Source organism: Passer montanus, unplaced genomic scaffold, assembly GCF_014805655.1.
Source record: "Passer montanus isolate IOZ18808 unplaced genomic scaffold, ASM1480565v1 scaffold8, whole genome shotgun sequence".
NCBI lineage: Eukaryota > Metazoa > Chordata > Aves > Passeriformes > Passeridae > Passer > Passer montanus.
Genome location: NW_024373256.1, coordinates 1412337 through 1429539, shown reverse-complemented (window position 1 = coordinate 1429539; position 17203 = coordinate 1412337). Strand labels below are relative to the sequence as shown.

The window sequence follows — 17203 nt, the reverse complement described above, 5'->3', positions numbered from 1 at the left end:
CGGGGCTGGATCAGCCCTTTCAGCTGCAGTCTCTCCTCCAACACCAGCTGTGGCATCACCACGAGCCAGCCCCAAAGGCTCCAGCCATCCCCCCACTCCTGCCCATTCCCCGGGGAAGGAGCAGTGGTGGCAGTGCCCCATCCACCCCATAGCCATGAGGGTTCACAGTCAGGGCCGGGGAATCCTGCCAGAAAGGCATCCATTTATTCTTTCCCGTGATATAAATCCATTAAGCGAGGCAACGCCTTGCTCTTCCAAACCAGAGCACAAATTTGGCATTTGCAGGCGATGGCTGCACACAACCACACTGCTGCAGCCCCAAAAGCAGCAGGGAGGGTGCCCAGCAGCCCTGGCAGCAGCCCCCACTTACCAGGCAGTGCCAGGTTGTGCTCCTGGGCCGGGCCAGCCTCTGCACCCTGCAGAGCTGGGGAAATCCTGGCGGGGGGCTGCAGTGCCTCCTGCCAGCTTTTATAGCCCACAGGGGCCTGGCAGCAGCAGCCTCACCTGGGAACGTGCTGAGGGACAGCTGTGGCAGCAGGGAATGGGACTGGGGATGGATGGGCATTTCCAGGGAAGAGCATGAGGTTCCCTCTTACAGGTTATGAACATTCAAGATGAAATGTGGCACTGAAAATCAGCCCTGCTGCTCTCCTCATCTCCGCACCCACGCAAAAGCAGGGAAGTTTAAACTTCTTGCTTTTTGGAGGTTTTTTTTCCTTTCTTTCTTTCTTCCCTATTTTAGTTCCTTTCCTTCTGTCCTCCTAAATCTGGTGTAACAGAAAAAGGAGTAAATAAAACATTTTGGAAAGCTCTTCCAGCCCTGCTCCTCCTGGCTTATGGAGTGGAATGGAGAGGGAGGCCCAGAGTACAGGAACCACAAAACTTTGGATAGCTGGATTTTCAAAACAAAACTGGGTCTAGAAATGTGGAAATGGTTGTCCTGAGATGGGGGTGAAAACTTCATTTCATACTTGGCTGCAAAGCTGGATCTTCATCATCCTCTTGCTTTGGCACTTCCCCAATTAACCTGGTGCTCCAGAGACATTTTTCCAGCTCCAGGAGCACAGGAATCATCCCCTGAGCAAGCAGCAGCCCAAACTCCCTGTGTCCCAGAAAACACCAGCACAGCTCAGCATCCTCTCTCTGGTCAGAACTTTATTCCCAGAGGTTTTGAGCAGGGAGATCCAGCAGTGACAGCTCTCCCTGTCACTGAGCCTCTGTGCGAGTTTCAGAGCAATTCCTCCTGGAGGAGCTGTGCCTGCCCCTGGAGCTGTCCCAGGCCAGGCTGGACAGGGCTGGGAGCAGCCTGGGACATGGAAGGTGTCCCACTGGGTGGGATTTTGGGTCCCTCCAACCCAAACCAGGATTCCATGACCCCGGAGAATGAAGTGTTCCAGTGAACACTCGGAATTCCAAGGAATCTCTGCTCAAGCCGAGCCCTCCACGACGGCACAAGTGGGACAGGGCTGCTGTCACCATCCCCAACGAAATACATTTTTTGGAAGCACATCGCTCCGCTGGAGCTCTTGCAAGCACCACAAACTCCGCCGAGGTGGACTTCAGCCCGTGCCTGGCTCAGAGCAGGAGCCGGGAGATTCCATCCCCTTCCTACCAAAGCTGCTTTTATTGTCTTGATCTAATGAAGTGCAGACTTCACCTGGACAGAGCCAGAAGTGGCTCCTCTCGGAGGCAATGAATACAAATACTTGACCTCGTGAGCTGCGGGGCAGCAATTAGTTTAAGCAGGGGGTTTGTGTAACACTTCAAAAGTCTTAATCCGTGCGGTCAGCCCTGGCACGGTATTTGCCAGAACGCATTGAGTAGTCTTAATGAGTCTGCAAAGCGAGCTTTCAATACATTTTGGGTCGCTTCAGATGCTTTAAATGGCATAGTCTATATGGCATTGTGCGGCTTTAGAAAGGGCCGGGCTTTAAAAAAGTAAGGTTCCCTTTCACAGGGCAGACAGAAACCATCTTTAGAGCCGGACCCTGAACGTTTTGCATCTCAATGTGGCTGGGGCTGAATGCAGTCACTCAGCTGGGAAATAGGATCACTATCAGCGCTTCCAGCCTTTCACAGGCACTTGGGAAACTTTAAAGCCCTTCGCGGAGAATAATTTGGTCGAATGTCGTCGCTGGAAACAAAACCTAAACAAGCAGAGCGCAGTCCATCATGCGGAGCTGCCAGCGAGGCTGACAAGGGGCTCCAGCCGCTGCGACATCCCAGCGCGGCGGGGACACGGCCGGGGGACACAGCGTGGGGACACAGGGTGGGGACACTGCTGGGGGTCACAGGTGGGGTCACAGGGTGGGGACACAGCTGGGGACACAGGGTGGGGACACTGCTGGGGGTCACAGGTGGGGTCACAGGGTGGGGACACGGCCAGGGGACACTGCGTGGGGACACGGCCAGGGGACACAGGGTGAGGACACAGCCAGGGGACACAGCCTGGGGTCACAGGATGGGGACACAGGGTGGGGACATTGCTGGGGGTCACTGCTGGGGATCACAGGGTGGGGTCACAGGGTGGGGACACGGCCGGGGGACACAGGATGGGGACACAGCTGGGGACACTGCCGGGGCTCATAGCCAAGGGACAGAGCCTGGGGACACCACCAGGGGTCACAGGGTGGGGATACAGCCTGGGGGACAGAACCTGGGGACATGGCCGGGGGGGACAGGGGATGCTGAGCCCATCCCACCTCTGCTGGTTGATGGCTGGGGGTCGCAGGCTGGGGGACACAGGCCGGGGGACACAGCCGGGGGACACAGGGTGGGGACACAGCCGGGGCTCACAACCAAGGGACAGAGCCTGGGGACACCACCAGGGGTCACAGGGTGGGGATACAGCCTGGGGGACAGAACCTGGGGACATGGCCGGGGGGGACAGGGGATGCTGAGCCCATCCCACCTCTGCTGGTTGATGGCTGGGGGTCGCAGGCTGGGGGACACAGCTGGGGTCACAGTCGGAGGTCACAGCTTGGGGGGACATGGCCAGGGCACCCCGCACTGGGCAGGGGTGCTGGGCCCACCCCAGGACAGCTGCATCACCCCGAGGCTTTGGGAGTGTCCTGGCTTCATCTCCTCTCGCTCTGCCTTGGCAATGTCCTGATTCGTGCTGGCCACAAAGCCCTGGGGACTGTCACCTGTCACCTCCACGGCCTCTCCACACAGAACCTGGCAGCTGCTTGCTTTTCCCTCCAGCATCACCTTAAGCACGTGTCTCTTGTCCTGGGAATGAGCAGGAGCATGTCCAACCTCATCTGCAGCCCAGAGCACGGGACAGCAGACAACCCTCACCCCCAGGGACACCAGGGAGGTGCCAGGAGCCGGGACAGGGAGGGCTGTGTGGGGTGAAACACCAGGCGTGGGTGTGGAACCACCCCGGAGCTGGGAGGAGAAGGGATGAGGCCCTTTGTGCATCCCAGGAGTGGGACCTGCTTCCCTCTTTGCCCAGGCAGCAGCAGCAGCAGGGAGGACTGGAGGCACCTCAGCGGGTTTGGGATGCTGCATGATGGAGGGAACCACAGCCAAAGCAGATTTGCAAACAATGCAGGGCCTGAGGGCCCTCCAAAACTCATAATTAGCTCATTAAAGAGACAAATACAAGTCACTAATAAGATCTTAGAGGTTAATTAAATGTTTTCCCCATCTTTAATTAAGGGAAAACTAGTTAGTAGAGATTAAAGTAATTTCTGCAGCCTCCCGTGATGACCCTCAGTGGCTGCAGATTTGAAAAACTATTGAGATTATTGAACTGAATAGAGTTGGGTAAATTGTGGAGAAGCTGGAATTTTCCTGCTAAGGGTTAGAAAAGCCCTGCCCTACCAGCTGGGCCACTCAAGGAACATGGAAGGTGATCCACAGCTGCCTCTCCCTAAGCCAGGCCCTGGCATTTATTCAGAACCGCTGCTGTTCCCTGTTTTGCTCAGCTGGGAAATTCCTGCAGACTTTTTTCCATCTCCAAAACATCTCCCAGGGTTGGGGGTTGCTGCCCAGCCTCCCCCTGGCCACCAGGGACTGTGTCACCCCCAGGGCCCTCTGGCTGTGTGGCCCAGAGGTTTCCAAAGGTTTCACTCTGGAGGGTGGATCCACGACCCCGTGCACACACACCCAAACTCCCACCCAGACCGCCCCCAGTCAACGGAGATCAGCAAGGTTTATATGGAAGAATATTTAATCTGCTCAGGGAGGGGACAGGGCTCAGCTGAGCTTTTATTAAATATTTCTCTCTACTCCAAGAAAAGTCCGTTTCTTGCCAGAAAAGGTCCGATATAAATTAGAACAAAGGGAGGAGGGTGCTGGTGGGGTGGCCACGGGCATCCCTGGGCCACAGTGACCATGGACATCCCTGGACAATGATGGCCACGGGCATCCCTGGGCCACAGTGACCACGGACATCCCTGGACAATGATGGCCATGAGCATCCCTGGGCCACAGTGACCATGGACATCCCTGGACAATGATGGCCATAGACATCTCTGGATCATGATGACCATGGGCATTCCCTGACCACAATGACCATGGACATCCCTGGACAATGATGGCCATAGACATCTCTGGATCATGATGACCACAGGCATCCCTGGACAATGATGACCATGGACATCCCTGGGCCACAGTGACCATGGGCATCCCTGGATCATGATGACCATGGACATCCCTGCACCATGATGACCACAGGCATCCCTTGACCACAGTGACCACAGACATCCCTGGGTCATGATGACTAAAGGCAGCCCTGGGCCATGACCATGAGTATCCCTTGACCACAGTGACCACGGACATCCCTGGGCCGCAGTCCTGGCATCCCAGGTGCCAACCCAGCAGCGTGCCCTGGGGACGGGCTCAGTCCCACCCAAAATCCTGCCCTGTCATCTGGTAGAACTTCATGTTGAAGGGTCTGTAGAACTCGCGCAGGCGCTGCACCACGAGCCCGTCGATTCGGGGGTGCGGCCGCCCCTTGGATTTCCCCAGGCAGCGGGGCTTGCTCCCCCCCTCGGGCTTCTTCAGGCAGGGAAAGCCCTTGGTCTCGTTAAAGTAGAAATGTCTGTCCGTCACCACCCTGTGCAGCCCCAGGAAGTCCTGGACACGGCCCATCTCCCCGGCGGGGTCGCTGACCAGCCTCTCGCCGCTGACGAAGAGGAACTTGGAGAGCGGGAAGTACTGCAGCCAGTTCTCCAGGTGCTTGGCGTAGATCCCGATCCGCACCGCGCTCCAGCTCGTGTCGATCAGTCCCGTGCTGAGGTTTTTGAAGGCCAGGGCCTGGAAGCTGGGGATGGAGGGGTTTTTGGAGAGGGTCTGCGTGTAGTCCGAGATGGCGCGGGTGACGGGGTTGCGCACCACCACGATCAGCTTGGTGTCCCGGGACATGTTGTGGATGCGCCGCGGCGCCTCCTTGGTGACAAAGTAGCTGGGGGTCTTCTCCATGGTGATCTGGCCCTCCAGGGTGCGTGGCATCAGGCTCCTGAGGACAGAGGGACACGGTCAGGGCTCAGCTGCTCCCGCCTGATGTCACAACGGGTGGGAACGAGCCCCAAAACCCGGCCAGAAATGTTCAGGGGCTTCCCAGCCACAGCCACATCTCCCCTTTCCCTCTTGTCACACCGCCCTGGTCACCTCCTCATCCTCAAAACCCTTCCTAGGAGTCCCCCAAGTCCAGCCTCTCTGCCCATCTCAGCATTCCCTTCGTCCCCTCCGCGGTGTGTCCCCAGGAAGGAGCTCCCTGTCACCCCTTGGGATTCCCTCCCCGCCCTGGAAATGCCTCCTGCAGCTGCGGTGGGTGAGGGACACCTCAGCACAAACATTTCGGGACGGGGCTGGTGCTCATCCCTGCCTCAGTCAGATTTCATGTCCTGGAGGTTTCAGCTTTCCCCGAGGGATCGAAGAGGAAAATCCTGGAAAATCCCATCACGGGGGTGCTCCCCAAGCACCAGCCGGGAATGGAGATGCCCACCAAGGCTCCCTCCTGCTCTGCCTCCAGACAGGGAGCAGTTAAAGCCAGAAAAAGACTGTTTCCTTTTCAAAAGAAAGGCAGAAAAACCCTGAGGGCCCAGCCATTGTGCTGGGTAAGATTCACTGCTCTGATTGTTCCCTCGTGCACTTTAATGAGGCATTAATTGCCGCAGAAATTACCCAGCCGTGTGACAGAACGGGTCCTCGCTGCCACCAGCACCGGCACCTGCCCGCTGCCCTCACACTCCTCTTCCACACCATCCTGGGATGTTTGGGAAGGGACCTCAGAGCCCACCCAGTGCCACCCTGCCAGGGCAGGGACACCTGCCGCTGTCCCCGGGTGCCCCCAGCCCCGTCCTGCCAGGGACAGCCGGAGATTCTCCGGGAATTGCATCCCGCTGCTCGGGGCTGTGCCTGGCAGGGAGCTGGGGACGGGGACAGGGCTGTGCCCAGCAGCATCTGCTCCTGATGTCATGGGAAAAGCTTGAGGTTTCCGGGATTTTTCCCCTGGACTCAGGAAAGAACACTTTATTAAAAGCATTTGCGAGCGCCACCCCACAGCTCCCTCCCCCAGACGAGAGCAGAAGCCATTTGTGGCTTTTCCCCACACTTTTATTTTAATTTTTTGCAGAGCGCCAGCGCTTTTAGAGGCAGTTCCTGTCCGTGGTGCCCTCACCTGGCAGCACAACCCCCTGTTTGGCACCAGTGGATGCCCTTCAGGATCCGTGGATCCCAGGGCACCGTGGGAATGCCAAGCAGCGCCTGCAGGTACAGGACACGGCACTGGGGAGCCTTGGGAGGAATCGGGATTTCCAGAGGAGTCTGTGTGCCCAGGAGCAGGGATAAAACCCCTTTGCTTCTCTACTAAACTGATAAATGCTTTGTTTTTAATTAATAAAACTTCTTCCCCAAATAACTGCACTTCCCAGAGCTGCCTGACAGAGCTCCTGCTGGGAATCACCTTCCCAAAGAGGGATTAGACCCATCCCTGTCCTGCTCCAGAGCCCAGGAAAACCCCCGGGATGGGAATTCACTGGGGACACACCGCAGCTCACCCCCCTCCTGTGGGGCTTCCCGGCCAGCCAAGCGTCCTGAACTTTAATTCCATGCAGGAAATGCTGCAGAGCTTTCCAGGCTGCTTCACCAGCTTTTCCTGGCACCTTCTGAGGCATCCCTGCCGTGTGTTCCTGGGATTTCTGAACGGCTCCATCCTCATCCTCATCCTCATCCTCCTGGCCTGAGGGCCGGGCCCAGCCCCGCTCCTCAGTGGACAATAAATTGGTTTTTGCCCCAGCAAACCCTGGGGATGGGACCCAAAGAGGCCGCGCTGAACCACAGCCCGGCCCTGAATACCCCTCGTATCCCTCCCTGTCCTGCACGGGGACATCGCGGCCAGGCTGAGCCCCCAGGGCCATCCACAGCTTAATTACAAGGTAATTAACAGAAGTTTTGATGAAGTTTTAATGGGTTGGGCGGTGTCCCGGCGGCTCCCGTGGCTGTGATGGGTGTGGGGACCTGCAGTCCCTGACCTGCCCCGGGATCCCCTCGGGAACAGCAATTAATTGTGCAACCTCCTCTTCCTCAGCAGCCCCAGCGCTCCCGGCACAATTCAACATTTCACATCTTCATTAAGGCCCTAATACTTCCCCTAAATTAGCCGGGTTAATTATTGATAACGCCCAGCTCCCTCCAGCTCTGGCTCCAACCGGCAAAGGGCAGAGCTGGCTTTGCTGGGCTCCGCTTCAGCCCAGACATTAGGAACGTTAATTAAATTTGCAGTTAATTCTTCCTGACCCTATGAGAGCACCGTGGGAATGCCAAGCGGTGCCTGCAGGTACAGGACACGGCACTGGGGAGGAATTGGGATTTCCAGAGGAGACTGTGTGCCCAGAGCAGGGATAAAACCCTTCTGCCTCTCCATTAAGCTGATAAATGTTTGTTTTTAATTAATAAAACTGGCACTTGAGGGGCATCGGAGCAGGGGTTGCCTACACGGAGACATTCAACACATGAAAATGCTTCCTCGGTTAAGGCAACACACAATAAATTACAGCAGATAAAATGATGATAAAAATGCAGAAAGCTGCATTAAGTAGTGATTAACAGCCACAGCAGGCAGGGAATCAGAGCAGACTTTGAAAACTGGGCCAACATAACTTCCCAGAGTTAATTGCTTCACGATTCCTGATGATTTTTGGAGCAGAACTCCTCCCAGCACCGAGCCGAGAGATCAGGGGATGCACTCCCAGGAGATAAATAAGTCTCCAGCCCAGAGCATCCCTGAGTTATCACCCAGGGCAGCTCCGGAGGAAATTAACTCCATCCCAGCCCAAAGCGGGCGGGCAGCACAGGCTCTGCCTGCTGCTCATCCCCTGGAAATGCCAGGCAGAAACTTCCACAGGGATACAGCTCCAGCCTGAGCTGGGAGAGCCCAAAACCCCAGGTCAGCCACAGGTGGAAACGGTGGGTGACATGGGGTCAGGGTGCTGTGGGGTCAGGGAAATGGGTGACACAGGGTCAGGGGGATGGGTGATGTGGGGTCAAGGTTGCACGTTCTATGTTATCACCAAAATGAGAAAAAAGGGGAGGAAAAAATCCCCTCTCCATCACTATTTTTAAAAAATGAGCCCTGCCCAAAAAGCCCGGCCGAAAGGAGTGAAGGACAGGGGTTCTGCCAGAGGGGGACACGGCTGGGAGCTTCCTGCAGGGCAAAGTGACTCCTCCAGGCACCGGGATGGGGCTGGGGACGCTGGGGACAAACCCAGTGCAGCTCAGCGGTGACAGCTCTGCCAGCACCAGGCCGGGCAGGGGACAGTCCTGGACTCCAGGGGACACTCCCAGCTCCAGGGGACAGCCCGCGGGCAGGGTGACAGGCAGCAGGCCGGGGCTCGGGGCTGGCGGAGGGGACAGAACCGTTTTTGTGTAAACGTGAAGCAGCTCGGAGCCGGGAGCGGCTCGGCACGGATCGGTGCCGCCGGACCGGCCGGATCTCCGCGTGAGCCGTGCTCGGGTTCATCGCGCCGGGACAAGGCTGCCTTTGTGCCCCAGCAGCTCCGGTGTCACACGGGAACCGGGCTGGAGCCGAGAGAGAGCCCCTGCCCTCCGGGGAGAGAGGGACCCTGCCCTCGGGGGAGAGAGAGAGAGAGACCCTGCCCTCCGGGGAGAGAGACCCTTCCCTCCGGGCAGCTCCAATGGCAGGGAAAGGGTGCGAGGCGGCAGGGACGGGAATTTCAGCCCCAAATCCCTGCTGGAGGGATAAGGCAGGGCCCTGCTCCCCAAAAACGGGGGCAGCCGGGCTGAGCCCATCCCGGGGCTCTCCAGCACCTCTCCTTCTTCCCAAAAAGGGAGGTGAGAGCCCAGCCCGGGGCTCTCCAGCATCTCTCCTTCCCGCAGGAACCAGGGCAGGGCACGGAGGGATGGACTGGGAGAGAAGGGCTGGGAAAAATGAACTGGGAAAGGGATGGACTGGGAAAATGAACTGGGAAGGGGTGAACCGGGAGGGATGAGCTAGGAAAGGATGAACTGGGAAGGGATTAATTGGAAAAATGAACTGGGAAGGGATGGACTGGGAAAAATTAACTGGGAAGGGATGGATTGGGAAGGGGTGAGCTGGGAAGGGGTGGACTGGGAAGGGATGAGCCAGAGGGAAGAACAGGGAGGGATGAACTAGAAAAGCTTAGATGAGAGGGATGAACTGGGAGGGATGAACGGGGAAGGGATGAGCTCCCCAAGACGCCCGGGACCAAATTAGCCCCCGTTCCTTTTTAGCCTAATTACCGAGCTGCTCCCCCTCGCCTTGCCCGGCAGGTCCTGGCAGAGCCACCCCAGCGCTCCCCACCCCCGAGCTGCCTCCATTATTTCTGATTCTTTCACCAATTCAAAAATGTGCAAATGAGGCCGCGGCTCCCCAATCAGGCCTGGCCGGGAGCTAATTGGCTTTAAGCAGGGAGACCTGAATATGCTAATGAGGGCAGTAACAAGGCTGTGATGCGCCTGGAAGGGGAGCCAAGCCCTGGGCTCCACCACGGGCTGACTGAGACGCGTCAATTAACAAGCAGGCAGATAATTTATTAATGCTCCCCTGCACCCCTGTGCCCTTTGCTCCTAATTACCGTTTGATACATCAGCCAGCGAGGGGGTTTGGCGGGTCGTGCTCCCAGCTGGAGCATCCCCAGGGGCTCCTCCTGCCCCCCAGAAGCTCCGGATTCCCCCCTCGCCCCCAGAGGAGCGCGGCTGGGGGGTCCCCGGCCCGCACAAGGACCCCCGAGCTCTCCCAGTGCCACTCCGAGGGGTCCCTGGGCTGGGTCCAGGTGGATGAAGGGTCCCAGAGGAGGAGGAGGAGGATGGGGGGGCTGTGCCTCCCTGGAGGGTGTGAGCCCCCCGAGGGGCTGCAGAGCAGCGGGGAGCAGCCCTGGGGGCTCGGGGGGGTTTGGGCTGGACGTGGCGCCCGGATCCGGAGCTGTGAGGCAAGGGGAGAAGCCGGAGCCAACATTTGCATTTCTAATGGCAGCTCACCCGACACCCGGGCATTAACCCCCCCGGAACCGGGGCTGCCGAGCGCGGCGGCTGTTCCCACCAGAAATCTCCCAGGGATGCCAGGATTCCCGGCAGGAAGGGGTGGGAAAGGCCGTGTCCCCCCAGCCCTGCGGTCCCCACACTCGGTTCCGATCCCAAAATCCAGAATTTCCATCGGTTTCCTGCCCGTGTGCGTGGCCAGAGGCTGCAATTACGGCCCTGGGGGGTGTTTTCCTTGCAGGGTTATTCCAGCCGGGTCCTTAGGGTGAAAAGTGGATTATGGAGAGCAGGAATCGGCCTCAGTCAGGGCACAGCTCCTTCCCTGCAGTGCAGAAGAGGCTCTTTGGTCTCTTAGTGGGGTTTGGGATGACCCCTCCTCACCCTTCTCCACTCTGGAGCAGCTACAAGATAGGGGGTCACCCCAAAAATGTCACCCAGTGCCACTGCCAGGGGCCCCTCACAGCTGGGACTGCCCCTGATGGGGTCCCAAAAGAGCCCCAGGGACTCCTCCCTGTGGAGTCTGAATAAAACAAACACAGAGAAAACCGTGAGTGAAAACACAGCTGAAGCCACTGCTTGGGTGAGAACAGGTGGGAAACAGAACAGCTCCGTGAATCCCCAAAAAACCCTCAGAAAATGGGTCAGAAAATAGGGACTGGAAGGTGCCCACCTTGGTGGGGCACTGAATCCCCAAAAACCCTACAGATGGTTGGGCTGGCACATTCCCAGCCATGATGAGGCACTGAATCCCTAAAAACCCTTCAGGAAATGGGGGCTGGAAGGTGCCCAGCTTGGTGGGGTGTTGAATCCCCAAAGCCCCTCACCCAGGGGCGCTGGGGCTGGCACGTGCCCAGCCTGGCATGCCCTGGGCTGGGGCTGTGCCCGGTGAGGACAGGGCTGCCCTGGCAGCTCTCCATCCCTCTGGAATGAGCCCCTCAGCGTGGCAGCAGTCAGGAATCTCCTCTCCCTTTGACTGCCGAGGGGCCAGCCTGTGGCAGGTGTCCTGCCTGTGACCCGGGCCAGCCCAGGGCTCTGATCTGGGGTTGACCCTTCCCAGCAGTGCCCGTGTGCCCCGCTCAAACAGCTTGCAGATGAAGGAGCAACAGACTGGAGATGATTTATTCAGGAATTAAAGGTTCAGTACCCCTTTTAAAGGCTGTGCCTCGGCACTGTCAGCCTTCATTGCACACAATTAAAGGCCTTGGCTGCCCCAGCCCCCTCTGCTGCCTTCCAGGGGAAGGAAATCAAACAAAACCAACCCCCCCGCATGCCCCCGCCGAGCCCCGGCCCCGGGGGGCTCTGCTGAAGGACTCGGGAGCTCGGCAGTGGCCCTGAGCTGCAGCTCCAGCCTGGGAAGCTGCTCCAGCTCCGTTCTCTGCTCAGGATGGGGGATGGAGCACTTGGGTTTGGTCGCTGTTTGCAGGAGGGGATGCTCGGGGTTGGAGTCCTCAAAGCAAAGCAAAGGCTGTTCCTGCAGCTGGAGCTGCACTGGAGAGGATTTATCCCTCTTCCTGGTTACTCCTCCTCCTAGTTATCCCTTCTTCCCTTTATTCCTCATCCTGGTTATCCCTTCTCCTGGCTATCCCTCCTCCTGGCTATCCCTTCCTCTCTTTATTCCTCCTCCTGGTGATCCCCTCTCCTGGTTATTCCTCCTCCTGGTTATCCCTTCTTCTCTTTTTCCCTTCTGGTTATCCCCCCTTCTCCTTATCCTTTCTGCTTGTTATCCCTTCTCTTTATTCCTCCTCCTGGTCATTCTTTCTCCCCTTTATTCCTCCTCCTGGTTATCCCTTTTTCTCTTTATTCCTTCTCCTGGTTATCCCTCCTCCTGGTTATTCCTCCTTCTGGTTATCCCTTCTCCTGGTTATCTCTCATCCTGGTTATCCCTTCTCCTATTTATCCCCCCTCCTTGTTATCCCTCCTCCTGGTTATCTATCTCTCATCCTGGTTATTCCTTCTCTTTATTCCTCCTCCTGGTTATCCTTTCTCCCCTCGATCCCTCCTCCTGGTTATCCCTTTTCCTCTTTATCCCTTCTCCTCTTTATTCCCCCTCCAGTTTTATCCCTCTGGAGCAAACCCGACCCCTGCAGCAGCTCAATTCCGTGCAGTGCAAACTCCACCCTTGTCCCAGCCCAGCCGCACTCCCCTCTCCCACCCGGGATGCCCCCGGCACGGCGGGGATGGATCCCTCCTTCCCTCCCTCCCTCCCCGAGCCCCGGCAGCAGCAATTCAATGAAAAGCTTCCTTCCTCTTCGGAGAGAAAGGGAGGAAACCCGCTGGCGGCAGCGCTGGATAATCCCTTTGCAAGGCAGTAAATTTCCCTGCAGCTCCCCCGGAAAGTAATCCGATGGATTATTGCACCTTTCAGCACGGGCAGCTTTAAAGAGGCTCTGCCCTCGCCGTGGATCTGGTGCTTTATGACCTGACCTGCTGTCTGAGCAGGGGGAAACACAAATTACCCTCCTCTGAACCTGCAGCACAGGCGCTGGTGACAGATTTTATCCCCCTGGTAACCGGGGTCCTTGGGAGTGCCAATAAATAAGGGAAAATTGCTCTTGGAGCTGCTGGGGAGGGAAGGGGACCTCACTAACCCTGACTATCCCAAGGCTTCTTAAAAAAAAAACCAACAGAAAAAAATCCCCAAGAGCACTCTGTCTAAAGATCTTGGTTTCGATTACAAATTTAAAAATTGCACTCATTAGTTCTCGCTAAATTATCCCCTCACAGCGAAAGGCTGGTCCTGCCTGGTTTGCCACCGTGATGGAGGAGAGCAAAGGGAAGGCGTAAAAAGGTCACAAAAATCATTGGGGTTTCCAGGTTCACAGTTACACCGACAGCAGAAATAGGAACCCTGCCACCTCCTGAATCCTTCCACTTTCCTTGGATGAGCAGCAGGAAAAGGAAGGGAGGGACCCTTTTCACTGTCCCAGGTTCTGCCAGCCTGGCCTGGGACAGCTCCAGGGATCCAGGGGCAGCCACGGCTTCTCTGGGCACCTGTGCCAGGGCCTGCCCACCCTCCCAGGAAGGATTTATTCCCCAAATCCCTCATCTGTCCATCCATCCATGGATCCATCCATCCATCATCCATCCATCCATCATCCATCCATCCATCCATCATCCATCCATCATCCATCCATCCATCCATCCATCCACCATCCATCCATCATCCATCCATCATCCATCCATCCATCCATCCATCATCCATCCATCCATCATCCATCCATCCATCATCCATCCATCCATCCATCATCCATCCATCATCCATCCATCCATCCATCCATCCATCATCCATCCATCATCCATCCATCCCTCCATCCATCCGTCTGTCCGTTCCTGTCCCATGAAGCCATTCACCCGTGTCCTGTCACCACCACTCCGAGTCCATCCATCCCTCACTGTCACATCCCAGGGGACACTGCCTGGAGCCGTTCCCAGCCCATTGCTGCTCCCCGAGCCACCCCTCCCAGCTAATTAGCCCAGCCTAATTAACCAGGGCACAGCGCAGGTGGCAGGACGCACATCCCCCTCAGCCGTGGGGTCCCTCCTTGTCCCACTGCCGGGGTGCAGGCGAGGGACACCCCCAGAATTCCTGCCCATCCCGTGCCGCAGGTGCGGGAGCAGCGGGAGCCCGGCAGGGAGGAAGGAAAGGAGGAGGAGGAGGAGGAGGAGGAGGAGGAGGAGGAATTACCCACACATGTCTGCCAGAACGAGCCCCTCGCGCTGCCGGCCAATTGACAGCTGCCCTGATTTGATCAGCAGCTGCTGACGGGCAGCAGACAAGTCCCCAGGGCCATGAATAATTTCAGGGAATTTGGGTTTATTTGATCTCGGTATGGGGCGGCCCCGAGCCCGGCCAGCCACGGGAAGGGGCAGCCGGGCTCTCCAGATGGCTCCGAGGCCACCGTGGGCAGGGCTGGCTGTCCCCGGGTGTCCCCCCCTCACCCTGCTCCTGCACAGCCAGGGGGAGGAGGAAGGACTCCCCAACACCTTTCAGGGAATAGAACAGATCCCCCCAGCCCCAGGATTCCTAACATGCCCCATTCCAACGGTTCCAAGTCATTGATCCAGTGTCTCCTCTTTCCAAAGGACAAAAACGAGCACTTTGGGCTTCTGGGCTCCCATGCCATGTTTGGGGACACCCTGTGACCCCAGCCCCAAAGCCCTGTTTGGGGACACCCTGTGATGGCAGTGCCATAGCCTGTTTGGGGACACCCCTCTGTCCCCAGCCCCAAAAACCCCTGTTTGGGGACGCTCTGTGACCCCAGCACCAAACCACTTTTCGGGAACACTCCGTGAGGCCAGAACCAAATCCCTTTTTGGGGACATGCCATATCCCCAGCCCCAAACCCTGTTTGGGGACCCCCAGCAATGAGGTGTGAGCAGGAGGTGCCCTGTGGGACAGGAGAGGGGACAGAGGCAGCAGTGCCCTGCCCAGGTGGTGGCTCTGTGTGGCCCTCAGCAGCCCCAGGAGGATCCCAGAGGAAGATGCCAAAGAAGATCACAAAGGAAGATCCCAAAGGAAGATGCCAGAGGAAGATCCCCAGGCGGGGTCTGTGGGGTCTGGCCCCCCCCAGGCAGTGCCCTGGGCTCAGACCAGCCCCCCTGGGCACCTGGGCCGGGTTCCAGGGCTGGCACTCGAGGGGCACCCCCTGCTCCTGGCTGGGCACAGATGTCCCCCGGTGGCACTCAGGGGTGGGACAGGCAGGACAGGAGGGGGACAAGGGGACGGGCACAGCGATGCCACAGCTGCACGTGGGCACGGGGGGCCGGCAGTGCTGAGGCAGCAGAGCCCCGGGGATGCAGAAATTCCCATTTTTCCTGGGTCTGTAATGCCTCTGACAGCTCGGGCAGGGGGTGGAGGGGCTGCAGCTGGAACCTGCTGGCCTGGAAGGGGCAGCAGCCCTGCAGAGCCCCAGCTTGGCCCAGGCTGATCCATCTCAGGTGACAGTCCCCTGAGCCCTGGAGGGTCACCTGCAGGGACACAGGGACAGAGCCAGGAGTGCCTAACCCTCAATGCACCTCCCAGGCTGAGCAGGGCAAGGAGCCACAACTGCAGCTCCATCTTTAGGGTCCCCAAAAGCTCCCAGGTGAGAACAAACCATCCCCTTGTCCCCTCCCCAGCCACCCCACAGCTCGGGGGCTCACAGGGAAATTGCCACCCCAACCCCTGTCCTGGCCACCCGCTCCACACTCCTCCCCCAGAGCGGGTTCTGCCCCTCCACAGCCACGTCCCACACGTGTCCCAGCCAGCCCAGGAGGGCTCCAGGCTGGGGGGGCTCATCTGTCCCCCCTCCTGCAGACCCAGAACTGCTTTTTGTGGTGTTTGTCCCAGGCCTGACGCTGTCACGCTGCTCTCATTGGGATGGAAAAGAAAATGCATCCAGTTTTCCACAGGAACAACAAAGATTCCCCATCTGGGTCAAATTTGTAATCCAGCCTCAGGGAAGATGGGAAACAAATTTAGCTTTTTTTTTTTTTTTTACTATCAGAGAAAGCCTCGTTTCCTGGTGAGGAGCTTCACCCACAGCATGGCAGGGCTGGGAGCCCCCATTCCCAAACTTCTCCGTGCCATCCCGCCCGGTGGAAGGGAGCTGGGAGAGGAGCCCCAGCATGGAGCAAATGGTTCTGGTCTCCTGAAGCTGCTCAGCCCCTCGCAGCCTGTGCAGGGCTCCCCTGACCCACAGCTGCTGCCTGCACAGGGCAGGGACAAACCCCACAAATCCAGCCGAGCCTGGAGCACCTGGGGGGCTTGGGAATGTGGGGGTGCTGCTGGGAGCCCCCTCCCCCTGCTCAGCTGGTCCCCAGGTGAAGGAAATCCCCCTGAGGAGGGAGCTGGGGGGGATTATGAACTTTGCTGCAAAAAAAAAAAGGGAAAGCTGTTCCTCCAGCCACAGCAAAAGGGGCTGTGGAGATGTTGGGAAGGCTCAGGAATGTCCCAGGAGAGGTTGGACAGGGCTTGGAGAGCCTGGGGCAGTGGGAGGTGTCCCTGCCCTTGGCAGGGGTGGCTCTGGATGGGCTTTAAGGTCCGTCCTAAAACCCAAACCACTCTGGAATTGCAGGATGTCCTGAGTTTCCTGCAGCTCCCGAGCTCTGGGTGAGCCCCAGGTGGTGGAGAGGGGGTTCCATCCATCCTGTCAGTGCTCCCCCCTCCCTGCCTCCCTCCGGCAGGAGCAACTGGGAATTCTCTACCAAACACTTCTTTGCACTGGAAAAGCTTCACTTTGTGGCAACTGGAGCTGTTTGTGGGAAAGAACTGGATTTTGCTTATTTTTAGCCTGGTTTCCTAAGGAAGTGTGGCTGGAGCAATCACGCTCTGTCTGTCTGTCTGTCTGTCCAGCTGTCGTGCCTGTCAGATCCCACCAGCCCGTTCCAGCTGGATTTGGTGTAAGACCAGGATCAAAAATAGGAATTTTTGCACATTTCCACGGAAAGCTGCAGCTGAGTGGTGGCAGGACCCCGAACACTCCACAGCTCAGGGGGAGGCAGCTCCAGCCCCACCAGCCCCACCAGCCCAGTGCAGCCCAGTCCAGTCCAGTCCAGTCCAGCCCAGCCCAGTCCAGTCCAGTCCAGCCCAGCCCAGTCCAGTCCAGCCCAGCCCAGCCCAGCCCAGCCCAGCCCAGTCCCACCAGTTCAGGCTCCCCAGTTCACTCAGCGCCAGCTCCCTGAGCAGGAATCCTCGTGCAGGGAAGACAAGCACACCCTCTGCACCCAGATCTGCTCTGGGGGAGCTGGGCAC

At 58.1% G+C, this 17203-nt stretch overlaps 1 protein-coding gene across 1 annotated transcript in view; it reads right to left on the bottom strand.

Annotated features, from left to right (window-relative positions):
• Nucleotides 1-4602: 4602 nt before the first annotated feature.
• Nucleotides 4603-17203, bottom strand: part of HS3ST6 (heparan sulfate-glucosamine 3-sulfotransferase 6) — a gene marked incomplete at its 5' end in the record, with an annotated part of 29126 nt that continues 16525 nt past the window's right edge. Inside the window, one exon of the mRNA XM_039731844.1 lies at nt 4603-5467. Within this exon, the coding sequence (XP_039587778.1) occupies nt 4849-5467 (619 nt within the window). The remainder of the gene's footprint in view (nt 5468-17203) is intronic.